The following is a 23,488-nucleotide window of genomic DNA, read 5'->3' on the forward strand; positions in this document are numbered from 1 at the left end:
CTTCTGATATTGCCAATCATTACAATGACTATTTCACTAGTAGTGAAATGACATCATTGAACAGTGAACCATCATATTTTGGTATAAAATATCTAATAATGAAAGACAAGGATTGCTGTTTTGAATTTTGGTCAAGAGTGTGGGAGAAGTGGGAAAACTATTGCTATCCATTAATAATGATAAGCCACCAGGTATAGACAACCTTGATGGGAAACTATTGAGAATGGTAGCAGACTGTATTCACACCCCTATTTGCTAGATATTTAACCAAAGCCTAAAGGAGTGTGTGTCCACAGGTGTGGAAGGAAGCTAAAGTAATTCCAATGTCTAAAGATATCTCTCGTCAACCATCAACCAGGATGAGTTTAATCAACCGCCTAACCACGTTTGACCAAACACAATGCTATTTCCAGAGAACAAGTTAACTACTGACTTTCAGTATGCATGTAGAGAAGGGCACTCAACTTGTATTGCACTGACTCAGATGACAGAGGACTGGTTAAAACTAATGGATAACAAGATGATAGTTGCAGCTGTTTTGTTATATCAGTGCAGCCTTAGATGTTATTGATCAACATTATTGAATAAATTCACTTGCTATGGTTTTACATCACCTGCCATCACATGGCTGGAGTGTTGTTTATCCGATAGAACCCAGAGAGTGTTCTTCAATGGAAGCTTCTCTAACATCAGATATACAGTGGGGCAAAAAAAGTATTTAGTCAGCCACCAATTGTGCAAGTTCTCTCACTTAAAAAGATGAGAGAGACCTGTAATTTTCATCATAGGTACACTTCAACTATGACAGACAAAATGAGAAAAAAAAATCCAGAAAATCACATTGTAGGATTTTTTATGAATTTATTTGCAAATTATGGTGGAAAATAAGTATTTGGTCAATAACAAAAGTTTATCTCAATACTTTGTTATATACCCTTTGTTGGCAATGACAGAGGTCAAACGTTTTCTGTAAGTCTTCACAAGGTTTTCACACACTGTTGCTGGTATTTTGGCCCATTCCTCCATGCAGATCTCCTCTAGAGCTGTGATGTTTCGGAGCTGTTGCTGGGCAACACGGACTTTCAAATCCTTCCAAAGAGTTTCTATGGGGTTGAGATCTGGAGACTGGCTAGGCCACTCCAGGACCTTGAAATGCTTCTTACGAAGCTACTCCTTCGTTGCCCGGGCAGTGTGTTTGGGATCATTGTCATGCTGAAAGACCCGGCCACGTTTCATCTTCAATGCCCTTGCTGATGGAAGGAGGTTTTCACTCAAAATCTCACGATACATGGCCCCATTCATTCTTTCCTTTACACGGATCAGTCGTCCTGGTCCCGTTGCAGAAAAACAGCCCCAAAGCATGATGTTTCCACCCCCATGCTTCACAGTAGGTATGGTGTTCTTTGGATGCAACTCAGCATTCTTAATCCTCCAAACACGACGAGTTGAGTTTTTACCAAAAAGTTATATTTTGGTTTCATCTGACCATATGACATTCTCCCAATCTTCTTCTGGATCATCCAAATGCTCTCTAGCAAACTTCAGACGGGCCTGGACATGTACTGGCTTAAGCAGGGAAACATGTCTGGCACTGCAGGATTTGAGTCCCTGGCGGCGTAGTGTGTTACTGATGGTAGGCTTTGTTACTTTGGTCCCAGCTCTCTGCAGGTCATTCACGAGGTCCCCCCGTGTGGTTCTGAGATTTTTGCTCACCGTTCTTGTGATCATTTTGACCCCACGGGGTGAGATCTTGCGTGGAGCCCCAGATCGACGGAGATTATCAGTGGTCTTGTACGTCTTCCATTTCCTAATAATTGCTCCCACAGTTGATTTCTTCAAACCAAGCTGCTTACCTATTGCACATTCAGTCTTCCCAGCCTGGTGCAGGTCTACAATTTTGTTTCTGGTGTCCTTTGACAGCTCTTTGGTCTTGGCCATAGTGGAGTTTGGAGTGTGACTGTTTGAGGTTGTGGACAGGTGTCCTTTCTACTGATAACAAGTTCAAACAGGTGCCATTAATACAGGTAACGAGTAGAGGACAGAGGAGCCTCTTAAAGAAGAAGTTACAGGTCTGTGAGAGCCAGAAATCTTGCTTGTTTGTAGGTGACCAAATACTTATTTTCCACCATAATTTGCAAATAAATTCATTAAAAATCCTACAATGTGATTTTCTGGATTTTTTTCCTCATTTTGTCTGTCATAGTTGAAGTGTACCTATGATGAAAATTACAGGTCTCTCACATCTTTTTAAGTGGGAGAACTTGCACAATTGGTGGCTGAGAATTTTTTTTTTGCCCCACTGTATACAGTATGGTGTCCGTCATGACAGTTGCCTTGGGTGATTACTTAAAAAAAAAAAAATGAATTGCCACTGAAACTCTAAATAAGGATATACAGTCAGTATCACAAAGGGTGATTAATAATAATAAACTGGTCTTAAATACATCTACAACTAAAAGCATTGTATATGGTTCAAAACATTCTCTAAGACCTAAACCTCAACTGGAGTTGTGTATATAGGGTGTGACCATTGATGAAGTTGAGGAAGCTAAACTCCTAAGTATAACATTGGATGGTCAATTATCATGTTCAAATCATATTGACAAAGTTGTTATGAAGATTGGAGGCGTATGTCTGTTATAAAAAGATGCTCATCGTTTATGAGACAAAAATCAACTGTACTAGTTAAGGCTCTGGTCTTGTCCCATTTTGATTACTGTCTGTAATATGGTCAAGTGCTGCAAAGAAAGACCTATCAAAACTGCAGCTGGCCCAGAACAGAGCAGCACGCCTTGCCCTTAACTGCACATACAGAACTAACATCAACGACATGCAGGCCAGTCTTTCCAGGTTGATGAGAGATGAACTGCTTTTCTTCTAGTTTTCATGAGAAATATTACTGTGATGACAATTTCAGATTGTCTGCATAATCATTTTCAATTCAGCTCAGACACCCATACATTCTCCACAAGACCTTGCCACCAGGGTTATCCTTACAGTCCCAAAGTCCAAAACCAATTCACGGCAATGCACAGTATTGTACAGAGCCATGATCGCATGAAACTCTCTTCCATTTCCTATTACTCAATAAAACAGCAAAATTACATTTAAAAAACATCTCATGGAATGGTGGGGACTACGTGGACCAGAGTTGTGAGTGGAGCTGGAGCGGAGCGAGGGGCAGAGTGCGCCTAATTTGTAGTTTCCACAACTGAAGTGTCCACAACTAAGGAATCAATGTGGAATCTGAAAAAACATGTATCCCGAAAGCATGATGATGCACTTACTACGTGCACATGCTAAAAGAAAGGAACGAGGTGGGTAGATAACTAAGGTTGTCATTGTAGCAAATTTATGAACAAAAAATCTAATCTCTGAAACGTTTTATTCATTTTTGTTCTATTATCTATATAATAGGCCATAATAGATTTTGGCCCAGTTGTGAAAAATCCCACATTCAAGGAGCTTTCTGTTTAAATTGGGTCATTTTGCCTAAAAACCTTTAGGACAACCTATAGATGTATTTTTTTTTAAACAACTCTGCATCTCTGCCCAGCCTGGCTAAAAGGGTGTTTATCATCCCCAGTGGCCCTGCAAGTGTGGAGAGGATGTTCTCTGCTGCTGACTGGCTCTCCAGGCACCATCGCATGAGCCTGAAGCCACAGACTGGCCAAACTCATGATTCTAAAAATGAATGAAAATGCACTAATAACACATTTTTCATTTAATTTGAAGTAATTCACAGCCTATATGCACAATTTATATAGACTACAATGATGAGATACAATGAAATGTTTAAATGCTGAGCACTTTATGTCCCTTCCAGCCTGTTGTGTTGCACTCGCAAATGCTTCACAATTCATTAATTTATAGCCTAAATAATACATTTCTGCACCTTCTTAGGCTCCCTGTCTGGTTCTTGACCTATTTATGCTGTTTAATATGACAAGTAGCCTACTTGAAATGATATGTGCTTCTTACATTCATCAACATTCAAATTTATTCAAATACTTTTCATTCAAATCATGTGGTTTGGTTCCAATACCTCAAAACCAAATGAGAGCAGCGCAGTTGTCCAAGTAGTCACAGAAATAAATGGCTGTTGATTAAATTATCATTTGAATGAATGGAGCAGCAGTTTTTTCCTGTGAGCAGGGAGCGGTTTTCAGTGGAGCTGTTGGAAAGGACGTGGGGAGCGGAGCGCGACCACTGCTTCATGAGCAGGATTTCCAACCACTCAACTCCACTAACATACTCTGATGTGGGCACACACACAAAGAGACACACTGTAACACACATATTTTTGTTGTTGTATTGTTTGTATATACTGCAATTGTATTTGACATTTGTATGACTGTCCTTGTCTATTAGTGTATCAGTGTTTTGTGTTTTTTGTTGACCCCAGGAATAGTTCATGCTTCTCAGGAGAGAAGAATGCCCCCGACAGGCCACAGGGAATAGTTGTTTTAGCATGTGTTAACATTCCATTTTGAGCGATTAGGGACCTGCTTGAAGCCGGATATTAGCGCGTTGGATAAGTACAAACCAGGTTTCTGTACATAGCAGTTAACCAAGTTCCAGTCATGTCAGATCAGTGATTACATTATAGACGGGAAGAAGGAAGGATAGGCCTATATTGAATTATGCATGAATGTATTAGCAGTTCTACACTCCAGTACGAAAAGAAAGAAATGTATGCACTCACCACTGGATAAGACCGTCAGCTAAATTAATAAAATGTCAAATGTAAATAAAACGGCCAATAGGGAGCGCTTGTGACTATGTAATTGAGAAACGCTGTTGTTTATCTCGCATACATACCTGGCCCTGAGCGGTGTGTGTGTGCGCGTGCATGCATGTGAGTGTGACGGAGTGTGTACTACATGGTATTGTTGCTCTGCCCTCTGGATATTTGCAAAGACCGTCGTATACCTGTGTTTACCTTAGATCAGGGTTTCCCAACCCCCCCCAAATAATCATCAAGCTTTGAACATCTGAATCAGCTGTGTAGTGTTTGCGCAAAAAAAAAAAAAAACGTGCACCTCTTGGGGTCCCGAGGACCGATTTTGGGAAACGCTGCCTTAGATCATTGCTGACAATGGTCGCCAGCGGTTACCTCTACTTCAGGACAGGTGGCCAATAAGAATTCACTGTGGGAGGGGCCCTTAGGGGAAAGAGGAAGCAGCGCTGTTGTTTGCGGAGAAGGATGAAGTCAACCTCTGGATACTGATCTGAGGTCAGCTTTGTATTTCCCCCCTAGTGGTTACTGTGAGCCTTTGAGGACTTTAAGCTGAACCTATATCTGTGCGAAAATGCATTCTCTTACCGGAGTTTGTTTTTTGTCACAGGAGGGGTAAAAAACAGTTTCCTGTTCTCAGCTTTGTCCGTATTGTACCAGCCAGCTGCTACACACAGACACAGCACAAGGTAAGCGCACTGCTCCTATCGCAGAGCAGAAGCGATAAAAGACGAATTTACAAAGATATTGCTATTATGTTATTAATAGGAGGTGGGTCTGTGTCGTACAGGGGTGTCAAACTCATTCCACGGACTGCCGAGTGCCAGCGGGTTTTTGGTTTTTCCTTTCAGTTAAGACGTAGACAACCAGGTGAGGGGAGTTCCTTACTAATTAGTGACCTTAATCAATCAAGTACAAGGGTGGAGCGGAACCCGCAGACATTCGGCGCTCGGTGGAGTGAGTTTGACACATGTGGTGTAGTAGATTGAGACTGAAGTGAAAGTGAAAGTGTTTAGTGCGCTACAGTTGAGCATTGCAGAAACCCCAAAACTGGCATTGCAGAAACCCCAAAACTGAGGTTGTGCGTTTGGCATGTGTTATTGAGAATACATACATATCTTTTCTTGTATCTGTTTGTTTAGCTTTAGAGTGCTTACATAAAGTATCCAGGCACCTGTGACTTTGCAGTATACACATATATGTTGAACAAAAATATAAATGCAACATGCAACAATTTCATTCATTTTACTGAGTTACAGTTATGAGGAAATCAGTCAATTGACAAATTCATTATGCCCTAATATATGGATTTCACATGACTGGGAATACAGATATGTGTAACAGTATAGCTTCCGTCCCTCTCCTCACCTCGAACCAGGGATCCTCTGCACACATCAACAACTGACACCCACAAAGCATCGTTACCCATCGTGCCACAAAAGCATCAGCCCTTGCAGAGCAAGGGGAACAACTACTTCAAGGTCTCAGAGCGAGTGACGTCACCGATTGAAACGCTATTATCGCACACCACCGCTAACTAGCTAGCCATTACACATTGGTTACATATGCATATGTTGGTCACAGATACCTTAACAAAAAATGGGCCTCAAGATCTTGTCACTGTATTTTTGTGCATTTAAATTGCCATAGATAAAATGCAACTGTGTTCGTTGTCTGTAACTTATGCCTGCCCATATCATAATCCCAATGCCACCATGGGGCCAATGCCACCTCTGTTTGCAACATTGACATCAACAAACCGCTCTCCCACACGATGCCATACACAAGGTCTGTGGTTATGAGGCCGGTTGGACGTACTGCCAAATTCTCTAAAATGACTTGGAGGTGGCTAATGGTAGAGAAATGAACATTCAATTCTCTGGCAACAGCTCTGGTGGACATTCCTGCAGTCAGCATTCCAATTGTACTCTCCCTCAAATTGACATCTGTGGCATTGTGTTGTGTAACAAAACGGCACATTTTAAAGTGGCCTTTTATTGTCCCCAGCACAAGGTGCACCTGTGTAATGATTATGCTGTTTAATTAGCTTCTTGATATGCCACACCTGTCAGGTGTATGGATTATCTTGGTAAACATGGATGTAAACAAATTTGTGCACAACATTTAAGAGAAATAAGGTTTTTGTGCATATCCTTTACTTTCAGCTCATGAAACATGGAACCAACACTTTAAATGTTGCGTTTACATTTTTGTTCAGTGTATATGCGAGCGAGCAAACACACTCACACAGGGCCACACATATGTACACACAAGTCATACACAGAAAGGGGGGTGAGATTTTAAGCTCACAAAAACACACAGCTGTGTTATTCAGAATCGCCTCATAATTCCTCCATGTTAGATTGGCCAGGCCCAGTCACCCCGGGCAACAGGGGAAGCTTATCAGCTCCTCACCCTATTCCCCTACCAGCGTGGCCTAATTCACAATGCTCTTTGTGTACACACACACACACACACACACACACACACACACACACACACACACACACACACACACACACACACACACACACACACACACACACACACACAAGGACAGCGAGTGTGTTATGGAGCTTATCACTGGGTCTGGCAGCAACTTCACAGGATCAGATCACATGACTGAAGCCACAGACACCAACGCATGTGATGGATGAACCTTCTAGATGGACTGTGCCAAATATTCTTAAAAACCTCCTCTCGTCACCATTGTCCATGGAAACAAGGAGTCATTTACAATATTGGGAAATATACAGGACACAGAGATCATGGGGAAGCGTTAGCGATAACCCAACATTCAAAACAACCACAATACAAGATGGCAGCCTGGCAGACGTACAATGGAACATTTCTCTCCGTGGTGACAGCTGTTCCAGCGTTGTTTGGCTCCCTCCCGCTCTCTCAGGAGGAAGTGGAGCCCACAGAATGGGTTGTGCTTCCTGTGCGATAACAGCCTCAGTCGCATCTTGCTCTCTCAGCCGTCACATGCACACGCACACACACACACACACACACACACACACACACACACACACACACACACACACACACACACACACACACACACACACACACACACACACACACACACACTATGGAAGAAACAACACAAAGAGCAACATATCTACTGAACAGGCAAAACAGAAAATACTGGCATTCAAAATGCATCGGCGTGAATATAGCATGCATGATGTCTGACCTGTGAGCAGCTCTCAGGCTGTCTCATGGGAAGTCTCTCTCTAAGGGGTTTAAGGATAGAGTGGGAGGAGCTCAGGTAAACAGAGGCGTGTAGCACAACAACTGTCGTCATGGTGCATGTTACCTGTACGTGGTTGTTTACCTACTGTGTGTGAGAAAGAGAGGTCATGGTAGGCCAGAAACAGCAAAACAGGATTTTCTGCTGCTAACAACAGTCAGTAACTGCCTGAAGAGTGGAGGACAGGTGAGTAGAAGAGTGGAGAGAAAATGTGAGTGACTGAGTGAACAAATAGAGAGGTGGAGGAGAGAAGGGAAAACCTAGAAAGTAAAGGAGCGTGTGTGTATGTTATCCTATCTAACGTTTAATTTTTTATATTTAACCTTTATTTAACCAGGTAGGCCAGTTGAGAACAAGTTCTCATTTACAACTGCGATCTGGCCAAGATAAAGCAAAGCAGTGCGACACAAACAACAACACAGTTACACATGGAATAAACAAACGTACAGTCAACAACACAATAGAAAAGTCTATATATAGTCTATATAACGTGACAACAAGGACAAGGCCTTAAACACAGAGAGGACAGGGCTGGGTTGCTGTTGGGGGTTGATTGTTTCAGTCACGTGATGTTGGTGTTGGGTCAATCGACGTAAAGAGTCCTTTTTGTGTCCCTTTGATATCTTAGAAGTTGTGCACCAATATTGCATTTTAAAAGCTTATTCAATGAAGTGCCCATTGAAATAAACCACATGGAAAATTCAATACATCTGTTTTTTTATATGAATAAAGACTTGTTAAAGCGTCCCTCTGTGACTTCTAGGAAGATTTAAATCCATTTAAACCTCAAAATGTGTCCTCGTTTTCACCACCATTGTAAAGCTCTAGTTATTTTGTTGCTTTGACAAAGTGTTAAGAAATGTTTTTATTTCGTGTGATTAGTGTGATCTATTTCAAATCGAATCAAATTTTATTTGTCACATACACATGGTTAGCAGATGTTAATGCGAGTGTAGCGAAATGCTTGTGCTTCCAGTTCCGACAATGCAGTAATAACCAACAAGTAATCTAACTAACAATTCCAAAACTAATTTCTTATACACAGTGTAAGGGGATAAAGAATATGTACATAAAGATATATGAATGAGTGATGGTGCAGAGCAGCATAGGCAAGATACAGTAGATGGTATCGAGTACAGTATATACATATGAGATGAGTATGTAAACAAAGTGGCATAGTTAAAGTGGCTAGTGATACATGTATTACATAAGGATGCAGTAGATGATAGAGTACAGTATATACGTATACATATGAGATGAATAATGTAGGGTATGTAAACATTATATTAGGTAGCATTGTTTAAAGTGGCTAGTGATATATTTTACATCCTTTCCCATCAATTTCCATTATTGAAGTGGCTGGAGTTGAGTCAGTGTGTTGGCAGCAGCCACTCAATGTTAGTCTGTTCCTCATTTTAATGTCAAACCTGCTATGGTGACTCATTTATTTTTTTAATCTAAAGAAACATGGAACATCTAATTGTCAAATCATAGTGGAAAAGCAGGTTTTGTGGTGGAAAAGCGAGCAAGTCGATCACACTGTAACAAGCCAACCGTGTAGTTTTTTTGTGTTAAAAAATAAATTAAATAAAGCTTGCATTCAATTGCCCCACCCTGTTGCACACAACAAGCTTCCATTTCCTCTGTCACAGGGGGATTTATGGCTGATTTAAAGAGCCACTGAACACGCCGATTGACACATGTTTTTCTGTTGATCATTAGAAAAACAAGATTTCAGACTTGGAAGTGTGTTTCTTGACCGATTCTGCATGTGGTTAATGATGTTTGTCCCACATGAGACACTAGACATGGAAGCCTATTTCACATCCTCAAAACTCCCAGAATGAATCTAAAATAACTCAAGACATCTGTCATTTTAATGTTTTAGTTGCTCAATTTTACTAAGAGGTTTGGTGTCATATTTAACAAGTTAGAAAATGTGTGACGTCTTATGTAAACAAAGTCAGAGCTGTTGGGGAGGTCTGTCTCAATAGCTATATTTCCACAACCTTGTCCAGTGTTGTCGACATTTGTCGACATTTAGTAAGTTTGCATAGAAAATACATGCAACAATTATCTGCTAGGGTGAGTTTCCATTGATCTATCCTGTGTCTATGAAAATCGCTGGACATAATGATGTCACGCCTTAAAAAATACGTATTTTTTTGCAAAAACCTACAGTGTAGAATAAAAATGTAGTGGTTGAAGTGTTTCCATTGCCCATTTAGGTAAATTGTGCATTAATAAATTGGCGACGGCATAAAATTATGCCTCCCCCACCTATCCGTTTTTTGTCTCATGTAGCCCGCGAAAGCCAGCATGGATAAAATGCAATCATTGACTAATATTTTCCATATTCGAATAATTATCATGTACCAACATATCGCCACGGTCCATGCCTTGCTGAAACTTGCATTCCTGTAGATCTGAAATAATTGGATGGTGAAACTTCCAAGCCAACCAGATAAGCAAGGCCAAGCATTTCAGGCATTCTTGCACATCAGGACAATCCCTGTTCTGCAAGGAAACATACATTTTTTATTTGGCAAGCAGTAGGCATTTAGCATTAAATGTGGAGTGGAGCTTATTGTTATGTGATTAGCCTACATCACGTGCCCGGCATATTTTCGAAAGTATTCGGCAATCATAATTTATTTTTAAAATAGTTTCCACCATCATTTGTTGCAATAAACAAAGTTAGACAAAATAAAATCAACCCCTGTTGAACGATACAATTTTTGTAGATCTTTAACCTCTTACCTCTTAAGATGGGAAAAAGTTGAACATGTGCTCTTTTATGACGGACAGAATGTTAAAATTAGGTCAAATAAGTGTTTTTTTTCTTCACCAAATGAATTACACTACCCAAAAGTACTCAATTGGTGGAACTACAGTACCCTGTTATAATGATGTAGGAGTGATGGGCGAAGATGTAGGTTTTTCAGTCTTGTTTCTTATTGATGCCTGTTAGTGATGCCTGTTAGTAACGCAACAAATCCCTTATGAGTGTTTGTCTAGAAAATGTACATTACAGTCTGTGTCGGGGTGTGAAGAAATCCTAATAAGATTAAACAGCCGTCAAAAACGCAGGCAATCATTACCTAGCACTTTTTGTGATTCCTTCTCTCTGTAGTAATGTAACCCTGTGTCTGTCTGTTCGCTCTGTGCTTATCACTCATATGAACTATTCCAAACACATTCCAGACGTGCCTGCCCTGACCAGAGGGAAAGCACCATATCTCCGAACGAGGAGTTTCCCCTCCCTTCAAACTGACACACACACACACACGTCAGGATGACCTGGCACAGTATATGTATGATACACACCCTAATGCAGAAGTCCATTGTCCGACCTGAGCATTAGGTTCTCTGAGCAGGCGCAGTTGCTCTTTTTGCCTCCTCCCACCCCTCCCCCATACTCACACACAAACACACTCATGACGCAGTCCGGAAGTTTCTTTCCTGTTGCTGGTTTGGTCTCTTTAGAAAGGGAGATAAGAAAGCAGTGCGTGTGAGAGCTGAGAGAAAGAGAGCAGAAGGTCTGTGTGGCATAATAGTGTGATAAGAGGGATATGAATATAAACAGTTGCTTGTTATAAGAGGCCTTGGCTCAGTTTGACAGAGGACAGTGTTTTTGCCCCTCACTAACAGACTGAACCCACAGACTGTTGTTCTGCCAGCGGAGTTTATAGAGCCCTGATCATGTGATTCTGTTCACTGTCTGCACTTTGATCAGAAAGAGTGTGGCTTATGTAGTCTACACGTAGAGTTATCATGGCTTGAAGAGACTTCTCTAATGTAATCTCTTTCTCTTCTCCCTCCCTCCCACCACCAGTCTCTCTCTGTTCCCTTTTCTCAGGTTGAGACCACAGGACCGTTGGCGGCCTCCACTTCTTCATCGAGGGTAGAAACTTAGAAAGAGAGAAGGAAACAAGTAATTGATTCTCCCTGCAACTTCTCTGTCTCTGCTCCTGTTCAACATCTCATCTATGGAACATCTACTGAGGACTCCTGCAGGATTTTACCTCAACAATTTAACCAACTAGCCAAGCCAACACTCACTCTTCTGAGAGGTCAAGCCACTGTGCTGGAGTGAGGAACGAGTTACTAGACAGCTATTTATCTGAAGTTTCTTTCATTTAGACAGTTTAGTCACTGTGCTGTTCAGGCATGTAGTTAAGAGTGACTCATCCTCAGGAGGACCTGTGAGAAACAGACAGGGGGAAGCTTTTGATACGACTCTCTCTGCTCAGGAACTTCTGGAACACAGAACCTGTGATTTGACACCTGTAACTTCGATTTGGTGCTCTGGAACTTAGAACGTGTTGTGTGAAACTGTTGGACATCTGATGTGGAATGCTGGGATGATGACATCGTAGACCTGTTATTGGATTATTCTGGGATGTCTTCCATGCTGCAGCAGACGGAACTCATCTTTGAGTTTGCCAGCGACCACGTGAACAATGGACTACAGGTGGGAACGACCGTGTGTGTGTGTGTGTGTGTGTGTTTGCACACCAACAGATAAAACATCAAGCCTCTTTTAAAATCACACGTCAGTGTAGAACCACTTGGGAAATGAAATATCAAAGTGCAGACAAGCTGTATTGAATCAGCGATAGAACCTACATGTAGAGTAGCCAAGGATAACATGAGGATAACGTCAGACATAGTTATTGAAAGATCAGCACCAATTTACATTGGGAACATACTGACCTATTTCAAATAGGAACAGTGAAAGTAGTCCTCTCACTCACACAGCTCTTAAGTTAAAACCCTAAAGTCTAGCCTCACTGTATGTCAGTGTACAACCTCTGCCAAGATTTCGGAACCTCATGGCACAGATGTTAGTACCCTTCCAATTTAACTGCAGAGTTGCTGGTTCAAGCCTTACCTTGGCTGTTATCTTACAATATCAAACATTAGATATTGGAAATGATTAAATAAAGCATTGGCTCAAATGTTAAATAATTAAATTGAAGTGAGTGACAGATTATTTGTCCCTGTGTTGCAGCTGGATGAGCACTTGGCCTATCCTGCAGTGATAGTGGAGCAGATCCCACAATCCCACCTGCTCTCCTACACAGGCCTGGCCTGTGAGCAGACATACACAGAAGACCACCTGTTAACAACAGGTAACAACAAACACGCACGGTCTAATGAAGGCAATCTGGGGTTGAGCAGCTTGGACTTCTTGGCATTGTCAACAGCACCTGTAGACAGAAACAGACACATTGACGTAGTAGATTAGGAGGGTTACGTTTGGGTGTTAGGGTAAAGGTCTGACTAACAGGTATGGGTGTTCTGTATAGCTGGGGGGTGTAGGCTCCATGGCTTCATTCAGCTCCTGAGAGAAAATATCAGTGTATAACAGGAGGGTGATATGCACATCCTAAACTGTGCTGGGCAAAACAATTCATGATACAGACTTTGTGCAGTCAGTCAGTACATTCAGGTGGTTAGCCAGTTAGCTTGCTATGGTAGAAAGGTTAGCTGGCACACTAACTACTTTGACTAAGATGCTATCTGCTGTGTTTATAGCACATATCCTTACTGGAGTATAACAACTGAGCAGTTTCAGTCTAAAATACTGTAGTTTAGTACTGTGGCTAACTCAGCGTCTACATAATGAGGCATTTAGAAAGAATACCCTAGCTGGGTCATTCCTATAATGCAGTGTCTTTTCTGTTCACAGGAAATATCACTTCTGTGACCCTGATATCACTTTCCACCCTGTTAGTTTGTTGCAATTCTCCATTTAAGAAACCAACCCCTTTGCTACAACACACCACACTTTCTCAATGTGGTGTCATCTGTACTTAACTTTACTATTTATATTTTTGACAACTTTTACTTTTTACTCCACTACATTCCTAATTAAAATATGTACTTTTTACACCCATACATTTTCCCTGACACCAAAAAGTACTCGTTACAGTTAGAATGCTCAGACAGGACCGAATTATTGTCCAATTCATTCACCTATCAATATAACACATAGTCATTCCAACTACCTCTGATCCGGCGGACTCACTAAACACAAAACTGTGTTTCTAAATGATGCCTGAGTGTTGGCGTGTGCCTTTCTGGTTTGCTTAAAATAAGGAATTTTACTTTTACTCAAGTATGACAATTAAGTACTTTTTTCACCACTCTACTTAAATACATTTTTAAAACCAGATACTTTTAAACTTTACTCAGTAGTATTTTACTAGGTAACTTTTACTTTTAGTTGCACCATTTTCTATTTGGCTGTCTTTACTTTTACTCAAGTATAACAATTGAGTACTTTTTCCACCACTGTCCATCTTTCCATGTTTCATGTTGTTAGTCTTTATGGCCCATTCATGTCCACCCTGTTAGGCTAAACTATAGAGAAAATTAACCACTTTTCAAAATGTTAAAATATGTTTGATAGAGAAGTTAAAGTCCTGTTCAAGTGTTCACCATTATGCTAGCTCAATCTTGCTCACTCACAGAGCTATGGCTAATTTAGGCTCCAAATTTCCACCCTGTTATGATTATACACCTAACAGTTTGGAAAATGCACACAAAGTGCCTGAAAGTCAAATGTCCTTTTTCTGATAGAATACATTTTTTCTTTTATATTTAAACTTTTCCCCCAAAAAGTTATGAGGTCCAAAAGGCACGTCAAGGTAGGAATGGCCCAGATATCTCTACTCATTTTGGTGAGGGGGCTGGAAACAAAGATCATAAAGCTGGCTGAGCACATGCTACTGTGGCCTTCACACTTGAACCAATCAGAGAAGTTGGCAAATCCAGGAAGTGAAACAAAATACAAGTCTTGTGGCTACTGCAGCTTTGACAAAGTTGCTTATCATGTTGCTAGCTCTCTGGAGTAAACAGTTTGTGAAACTAATGATTTAGTAGTGAGGCTGTTAATGCAAGTAAATGTGTAGCCAATAGGTTTTGTAGCTTCACTTGTCTACTTTCTAGCATGTTAGCTAACTTTAGTTCAATCGTTCAGCCATGGCCTGTTACAACATTATTATGGCCATCTCAGTTTAAGCTTGATTTTGCTAGCTAGCGAATATACAGTTAGACTTTTGTTGTGATAGAAAGCAGTGGAGGCTGCTAAGGGGAGGAAGGCTCATAATGGCTCAAACTGCGCAAATAGAATGGCATCATACACATAGAAACCATCCATGTGTTTGGTGTATTTGATACCATTCCGCTCCAGCTATGCTAGCTAACAGTGTAGAAGCTAGATAGCCCTCTTGTTTACTCCCACTGTCCCATCACTAGGGATATGCCCACAGACAGAGCCATGATGTCATGCTGACACATTACCCCGCCTCTCTCTCTACATATCTTCCTTTTATCCCAATCTCTCTCATATCTCTCCGTCTCCAGTGGAGGACAGTGAGAGTGGAGATGAGGAAACCATGGAAACACTGGTGGCAGCTGAGACTCTCCTCAACATGGACTCCCCTGACTCCCTCTCTCTGGACCAACAGCACTACAGTGAGACGCGCACACACACACACACACACACACACACACACACACACACACACACACACACACACACACACACACACACACACACACACACACACAGCTAATTTAAGTTAGTAGCTCAGGGAGTAACTTGTCTTGACTCGAACTCAGTCTTTGCGTAAACAAATCTAACCGGGTTTGGAGCTTGTCTACCATCACAATGGCCACGTTCAGTTGCCAAACATTGTTGAACGTTGCAGATCAGAGCTGATATGATCCCTTATTATACATGTCAGCGGGGCATGTTATTCTACATAGCCTATTTCTATCGGGAATGTTCCAAAACATTGCATCCTGCTGAACGCACCCCAGGTTTCTTTGTATCACTCCCTAGTGCAAACAAGCATCTATATTTCTGCTCTGCTTGGAGCAGATGTATTCATCCTGTTCTCACATATAATCAAATTGTCTCCTTGTAGACTCATTTATTACACTGTAACCCCTAACAGTGTGTTTGTCTCCTCCCCTCTAGCCCAGCTGTACGTCCCTGCCCTGGGTGATGTCATCACGTCACCCGTTACCCACCAGTTGACGGTGTCAGCGGAAGGCCTTGTGGGAGCTCTGGGCCAGCCCCAGTGGGTCACACTGCAGAGGGAGACTGTTGCTGAGCAACCAAAGAAGAAGAGAGGTTAGATTGTCATTATCTGGCCATGCTTTCAAACTATAAATTGTAATCATAACCAGAACAACCTTAGCTCGTATGCCTGCTCATCATTTTTGACAATACAACTACTTTTTCTTTCTCACCTGGCCATTTATGGACTACTGTCATTTTGACAAAGTCAAAATGCCATTGTGACATAACTACTCTGTTATGCATTTTAGCTAAGAAATCCAAAAGGCCTGAATCCCCCACACCGGACATCACATTCAAGAGGGGCAAATACAGCAAAGGTACACACCAATGGCTGTATATGATCAATCACGTGACACCATTAATTTCTATGTGAAGACTCAATAGTGCATTTGAAGCCAAGGAAGTCGGTTAAGATGGTGTCTTATGGCTACATAACGGTTATTGCTATTTGGTATCCTTGGGACGTCCCTACCACATTGAAGTTGACATTTTAAAATGGTAAGGTTTATGGTTAGGTAGGGGTAGGGGTTAGGGTTTAGGATAGGGAGGTCCCAAGGACCCCGGATAGCACTAACTGATGCATAACATACGTTCTTATTGAGTATCTCAAGACTGACTGGGGTACTGCAGGATTTCATTAGCAACTAAATTACCCTTATACTTTATGTGATTTTAAAATAATCTGGTCTTGTAGAAGCAATTATTGGTTCCAAGATTTCTTAAAAATATATCTATTTACACAAAGAATGACCATGTAGATACCTATTTTCCCATTCACTATAATGGGGATTCTGTTTTCTGCAAACAATGCATGCAGTACCACGGTCGGCCTTGAACTTTGTGGCTTCAATGAAAAGAGGCGGTCGTTCTTTAAATTTATCTAGGCAAGTCAGTTAAGAACAAATTCTTAATTACAATGACGGCCTAGGAACAGTGTTCAGGGGCAGAATGACAGATTTTTTTTTTTTTACCTTGTCAGCTCGGGGATTCGATCTAGCAACCTTTCAGTTACTGGCCCAACGCGCTAACCACTAGGCTACCTGCCGTTCTCCTCTGGTACATACACACAAACAGACACACACTCCATCTCACCTCTCCCTCACCTGTTTCAGGTAACACTATGTTCTTGTGGCAGTTCCTGATTGAGCTTCTCCAGGACAGACAGGCCTGCCCACGTTACATCAAATGGACCAATCGGCATGCAGGGATCTTTAAGCTGGTCAACTCCAAGGCTGTGGCCAGACTCTGGGGCAAACACAAGAACAAACCAGACATGAACTATGAGACCATGGGCCGAGCACTCCGGTACGCTGTAGTTACATTAATTACATTACAATAATAATAAGTTACAGTCTGTGTCCCTGCAGGTGTGTGTGTATCAAAGCTGTCCTCTCTCTGTCCCTGACAGGTACTACTACCAGCGTGGGATTCTGAACAAGGTGGAGGGTCAGAGGCTGGTCTACCAGTTTGCCTCTCTGCCCAAAGACATGGTCTTCATCAGCGACGATGAAGACCAGGAGGACCAAGACAATCATGAGGAAGAAGAGGACGATGGCGATGATAGCGTCCCAGATGACCCAGAGGACAGTCTGCCCTACAGTGACCAATCCCTGGACGATTTAGGGTCCTACGAGCATTCTTTCCTTCCCCCTCCCCAGGCTACCAGAGGCTACCATAGGCCCAGACAGACCAACACAGGTCCAGCAGCAGCCCAGCGGCGCCAACCCGGCCCAAAACCCAAGACCCAACCCCCAGCCTCGTCCTTAGCCCATCGCAGGACAGTCCTCCGGCCACCAGGGAGCAGTCTGATCCAGCAGCAGCATCTGCCTATAGTCTCAGCTGAGATGCTGCGGACCCTGCAGAACGTGCAGTCTTTGCAGCCTGGTCAGCATGGGTCAGTCTTCAGAACTGCTCAGCTGCTGGGGAGTCTGTGTGAGAGACAGGCTGCTAGTGCAGAACAGACCACCAGTCAGATAGTGACTCTGCAGTTACAGCCCTTGACCTGCCCTGTCAAGCAGGAGGAGCTAGAGGTTAGGACTGAGGAGGACCCAGACTCAGGACTGATTGTGGAGTAGGATGCCCGAGACATCTGATCAGTATCAGCCACTGTCCTTGCCCCATAGCCAAGATGACTGCAGAAGACAATGATTTTCAAAGGGAGACTTTAGAGAAAGATGTTGGACAGTTGTGATGTAAATGTGATTTATTTTACAGATGTGACAGACCTGGATGGTCTTTCTCTCACTCTTACATTCCCTTATGCACCAGAGCCATTCTTACAGAGAGTTAACCAAACTGTCTTCCATGTTGGCACCAAACACTCCATGTCGATAACATTCCTAATCGGCATTCTAACAAGAATGTAATTGTCTTAGAACTCTTGATACCAACATGACAGACATTCTAATTGCCGACCAAAGACATGCACTGGAATCTACAGCCTCGCTGCAGAGCATTCTGCTCTGCTCTATCTCTGTTCGCAATTCAGCTCCACTGAATGCATGGGAGCTCGTGCACTGTTCTTGTTCTCTCAATGTTCTTTTCTCCGCCATGACCAGTGCTTTGCACTATTAACATGTACCATTTCTTTGTCACCACTCTCTCACCTACCAAAGTGCCTCAAATAATCATTTTCCAGCTTTCACCAAAGACAGTCTTAAATCTGTAGCATGCTAGCTACCACATATTGCTCCTTAACATTCTTATTTATGTGTGTCACTTGTTGATCTTCAACGTAAACACACTCTCATAGTCACCCACACCAGTAGAAGACCCACCATCAGTGCTTGAGCTAAATGTGTCCTGGTTGATGTGTTCAGGGAGTATATTCCATAGAGATGGCACATCGCACGGATTGGGGTTCTAGTGTTTGTCAGCAGATCATTCAACGTGCTGTGTTGTAGGGACCACCCGCTGTAGACATCTGACTGCCTACATTTTCCACAGGATTCTACATGTAAAATCGGAAATTATGTTCGGAGATGCTAAGTACTCTCGGCCAGCAAACACTACTGGTGTGTCTGAGCCCTTAACTTTACAGGCTTTTGGTTACATTCATACTTAAGTAGAGAATATAAAATAAATACAAATCAAAAGGGATTTTCTGTTTCATTTTTGCAGCGGTACTGTTGGCTTTACTGCATCTTAATCTCAATGTTAACGGGGTGGCTGATGACTATCAATGATGATAACTGAATGATAAAACTTCTCTCACGCTTTTGCTTTTAAGAGAGTAAACGTACTTCTGCCAGAGTTGGTAGTTGCCCAATGACCCTGATCTAAGGTTTTCCCTGGTCATCATTTGGGGACAGTAAGCTGATCCTAGATCTGCCCCTATGGGCAACTCCTACCTGGAGCCCTTCTGCCAGCAATCTTGTTAGCATTCCTGATATGCTGTAATAGTTATACATGTGCTTTCCTGGACCATATATGCCTTCATATATATGTTTGTGAACATGTGACTTAATACTTTTTCTGTCAGTTGTTTCTCAGGTGCATCTGTGTTTATTTGCTGCACAAACACAGTATATACCATCCCAATTCCCAAATGTACTCATCTATGCAAAGTATGATGATGTTGCTCCTCAGGCCTAGACTCTGATCTATGGTTAGTTTTGCTGATCCTACAAGGATGGCTTATATATATCCTAATAAAAAGCACATTTTCTGCAATCTTTTCCTTTGATAATATTGCCTTATGCTTCTTTGCTTTTGCTGGAAGTCTCTGATATATTTGTTACTGCTATTGTGTGAGGAACTAATTGTGAAAATATATACAGAAGGAGTTGATAAAATAGGAATTATTAAACTTGTTTTCAAGAAATAAAAGCTTTAATTTTGAATGAATCCTGACTTTTTTTTTCAAACCGTGTGAAAATGTTTCTTGCCCGCATCTACTCGTCCACGCGGTTAGGGTTCGGTAGTGAGAAGTGCCTACCCAGCCTATTCAGCTGACAGGGCCCGCACCGTACACACGACTCTACTGTTTTCTGATTCCTACCGAGGACTTTCCAGCTAGCTAGCCACGGCTATCTCCCTCTGACAACACTTCTAGCGCCATGACAACCGAACGGCAAGTATATTACATTTGAGTATTTTATTTTAAATGTGTCGTTGTTCAAGAGGCTAACGTTAGTTCTGTTTTGTCGTTTTAGCAGTTTCCCCGATGGAGTCAGACGAGGACCCACAGAACGCTCGAGGTAAAAACGGTTAACGTAAACTCGTACATCGCCTTGGTCCGTACAATTGCCCCTATTTTAGCGCCCCGAAAACGTAATTACTTCCAGATCAACTGTAATGTCAATACCATTGTGAAGCACAATTTCTCCCCTTTCCAACAGAATCAATTACATGACCTAAACGCTGCATGATTCAAGCAGGCAATTAGCCCCGTCGGGTCTTTTTAAAAATGGCTGATGGGGAAGCGAAACTAATGCGTGATGGTGAGGAGAGATGTTGTGTGGGAAAATGGGCTTTTTTTCACTCGATCTGTCCAACTTATCACCGTATTGCCTCTAAAATGAAAATAAAACACTATAAAGAGTTTATATAATGTGTAATTACATACCTATTTGAAGGTTTGGGTCGAATTTTAATCTGGTTTTTAGGGCGGTGCTAAAGTGATTTTAGAAGTAAACAGCGGCTTTGAGAATGATGACACAAAAAATGACTAGGTATCCCCCCGTCACTGTCCAGTTCTTGTTTTTAAAGGATGATAGAAGTGCTACACCGGGTGGAGAGAGATTGTAAGACAGAAATAGTTGCTTTATGCATGCTGTATGTTACGACATGACACGTCAAGATGTAAGGGACAGTCAGTTTTTTCCAACTTTTCTCCAATACTATAGAGTACTATGTCGATCAACGCTTGAAATTAAACGTAGTTCACACCCCCGATTTTGACGTCAACACAGTCGCTACAGTCCCATTAGTTTTCTCTGTAGCCTCGTTTGAATGTTGCAGTTGCACACATTTGTACGGATTGGGGTGAGTTTACGTTAGCTGGATAGCCAATGTTACCTAACTGACTAACTTTCTAGCCAACTATCTGTCAAACTAGAATGAGCTAGTTTAACTGAAAGTAAAATGCATTATTCTTGATAACTAAATAGTCTGGGGATTTTAAATGTTTTCAATAACCTCAACACCATATTGTTAATTATCCTCTTGCTCTTTTTCACCCCAGTATCTCTACTTGCACATCATCATCTGCACATCTATCACTCCAGTGTTAATGCTAAATTGTAATTATTTTGCCTCTATGGCCTATTTATTGCCTTACCCCCCTACTCTTCTACATTTGCACACACCCTACATATATTTTTCTATTGTGTTACTGACTGTACGTTTGTTTATATGTAACTCTGTGTTGTTTTTGTCGCACTGCTTTGCTTTATCTTGGCCAGGTCGCAGTTGTAAATGAGAACTTGTTCTCAACTGGCCTACCTGGTTAAATACAGGTGAAAAGTGTATAGCTAGGCAACGTATTAGTGACTCTCGCTAATGTTGTGCTAACGTTACATTTAGAAACTAAGTTAACTACAGTTAGCTAGCCACACTACCAAATTATTTTTGTCTGAAAATAGTTGTTGCTCAACTCCAGTAGTGATATGTAACTTGTTTACAGCAGTTAGCTAACAGCTTGGACAAGAAACCAAGAAATCTAACCAGCATAGCTAGCTAAGTGGCTAACCACCTGTCGTCACACTTTATTATAGCTAGCTAGCTAATGTAAGTGTAGATTTTGTGCAGAAAGCCAGGTTAAGTTGTTGGGAACATGAAAATGTATCCAAACAACAGTCAACCTTTGCTAGTGCTCATAAACATATGTATTTTGGGAATTTAATTAAATTGACCCCAAACTTGCCTATTTGATGACACTGAAAATTTCCCACAGGAACTGAATGAAGCCTTGGAAGGACACTCTGATAATGCAGAATGGTTCTGCCAACGAGCCTACGCCCACCTTTAACTGAAAAACTACAGCTGTAAGTCTCTTATCCTAATCCCCAACATCTTACCCAAACTTAACCCTAAAGTACTGCTATCAGTCAGACCCTAACCCCAATCCTCCTTGTATCTTCTTAAAGTATTGTTGATTATGGGCTTGTTAATAAGCATTTCACTGTTGTATTCGGCGCATGTGACAAATACAATTTGTTTTGGTCGACAAACTAATGCTCTAGCTTTTGATAAAATCCAACCTTTCTTTACTGATTTTCTGAACTTTGAATAATTTAATTAAAGTGGTTGTCTTATGTTAGTTCTATATTTGTCACGGTCTTCCTCCTCTTCATCTGAAGAGGAGAGGCAAGAAGGATCAGAGGACCAATATGCGGCGTGGTATGTGTTCATATTGAATTTTAATAAAGAGAACACTGAACACTATACGAAAGAGTAACAAAAAACAATCAACCAAATACAACCGTGAAGCTACAAATGAGACCTGTGCTGACACAAGCCACTAACATAGACAATCACCCACAAACAAACAGTGCAACCCAGACTACCTAAGTATGATTCTCAATCAGAGACAACTAATGACACCTGCCTCTGATTGAGAACCATACAAGGCCGAAACATAGAAATCCCAAATCATAGAAAATCAAACAGACTGCCCACCCAACTCACGCCCTGACCATACTAAATAAATACAAAACAAAGGAAATAAAGGTCAGAACATGACAATATTTTTGTCTTTGCTTCAGAAACTTAAGCTATGTTTCTCGTGTATGTGTGTGTGTCTGTCTGTCTCTACAGGAGCTGTCAACAATACCAAGAAATCCCAGCAGCTCAACCACAGCCTTCTTCTTGCCTTCATGAGAATGGGGTAAGACTTACCCCAATACCTACTGTGTATGTGATGATGAAGGCATTCCATTTCCTTCATGAGAACAGGGTATGTGTGCAATTTGGCCCTAGCCCATGATAGCTGAGTTGACATGCATTTACTTTTGCAGCTTGTGTATTTTCTGGCAGGAATGCCTGTCTGACTTTATTTTTGTGACTGTGGGGGGGTTAAGTGCCTTGTACAACATCAGGAGATAGTACATGGGATTAGAGAGTAACCTCTGTGTCAATGCCACGTTCTGCTTACTTTTTTTTATACGTACATAGACGCCACCAATTGTTGGTCATGGACATTTGGTTAATTCATGGAGTAGGCATGATATTCCATCTGTTAAAATGTGCATGAACCCTGCCACTCCACACCCCCTTAAATCATTATATATGTCAAACTTAAATTGGTGTCAGTTTTTCCCTGAGTTTCTATCTGTTACTGATAACAAGCCTGCCCCTGTCTCCCTCCCTTCAGAATGGCAGAGTACCACCTGAACCACTTTGAGGTGTCACATGCTGCCTTCACAAAGGGACACAGCCTGGATGGTGAGGCCTG

At 41.7% G+C, this 23,488-nt stretch overlaps 2 protein-coding genes across 6 annotated transcripts in view; both read left to right on the forward strand.

Moving 5' to 3' along the window:
- Window positions 1-5,330: 5,330 nt before the first annotated feature.
- On the forward strand, window positions 5,331-19,938 carry LOC135511067 (ETS-related transcription factor Elf-1-like). 4 transcript variants are annotated; one of them, XM_064932570.1, is made up of 8 exons: window positions 5,331-5,427; window positions 11,830-12,468; window positions 13,009-13,129; window positions 15,369-15,479; window positions 15,988-16,143; window positions 16,341-16,409; window positions 17,205-17,397; window positions 17,501-19,938. In XM_064932570.1, the coding sequence occupies exons 2-8, from the start codon at window positions 12,397-12,399 to the stop codon at window positions 18,165-18,167; spliced, it is 1,389 nt and encodes a 462-aa protein (XP_064788642.1). In that variant the 5' UTR covers window positions 5,331-5,427; window positions 11,830-12,396; the 3' UTR covers window positions 18,168-19,938. The 4 variants fall into 4 exon arrangements, with proteins under 4 accessions (XP_064788642.1, XP_064788667.1, XP_064788650.1 ...); XM_064932578.1 differs by lacking the exon at window positions 5,331-5,427 and adding an exon at window positions 7,297-8,180; XM_064932587.1 differs by lacking the exon at window positions 5,331-5,427 and adding an exon at window positions 11,434-11,533.
- A 307-nt stretch (window positions 19,939-20,245) lies between these two features.
- LOC135511087 (protein SGT1 homolog) overlaps window positions 20,246-23,488 on the forward strand; it is a 37,953-nt gene continuing 34,710 nt past the window's right edge. For both annotated transcript variants that reach the window (XM_064932609.1, XM_064932615.1), the window contains exons 1-4: window positions 20,246-20,291; window positions 21,989-22,079; window positions 22,852-22,921; window positions 23,408-23,478. In XM_064932609.1, the coding sequence (XP_064788681.1) occupies window positions 23,446-23,478 (33 nt within the window). In that variant the 5' untranslated portion in view covers window positions 20,246-20,291; window positions 21,989-22,079; window positions 22,852-22,921; window positions 23,408-23,445. The remainder of the gene's footprint in view (window positions 20,292-21,988; window positions 22,080-22,851; window positions 22,922-23,407; window positions 23,479-23,488) is intronic.

This window comes from Oncorhynchus masou, chromosome 3, assembly GCF_036934945.1.
Source record: "Oncorhynchus masou masou isolate Uvic2021 chromosome 3, UVic_Omas_1.1, whole genome shotgun sequence".
NCBI classification, from domain to species: domain Eukaryota; kingdom Metazoa; phylum Chordata; class Actinopteri; order Salmoniformes; family Salmonidae; genus Oncorhynchus; species Oncorhynchus masou.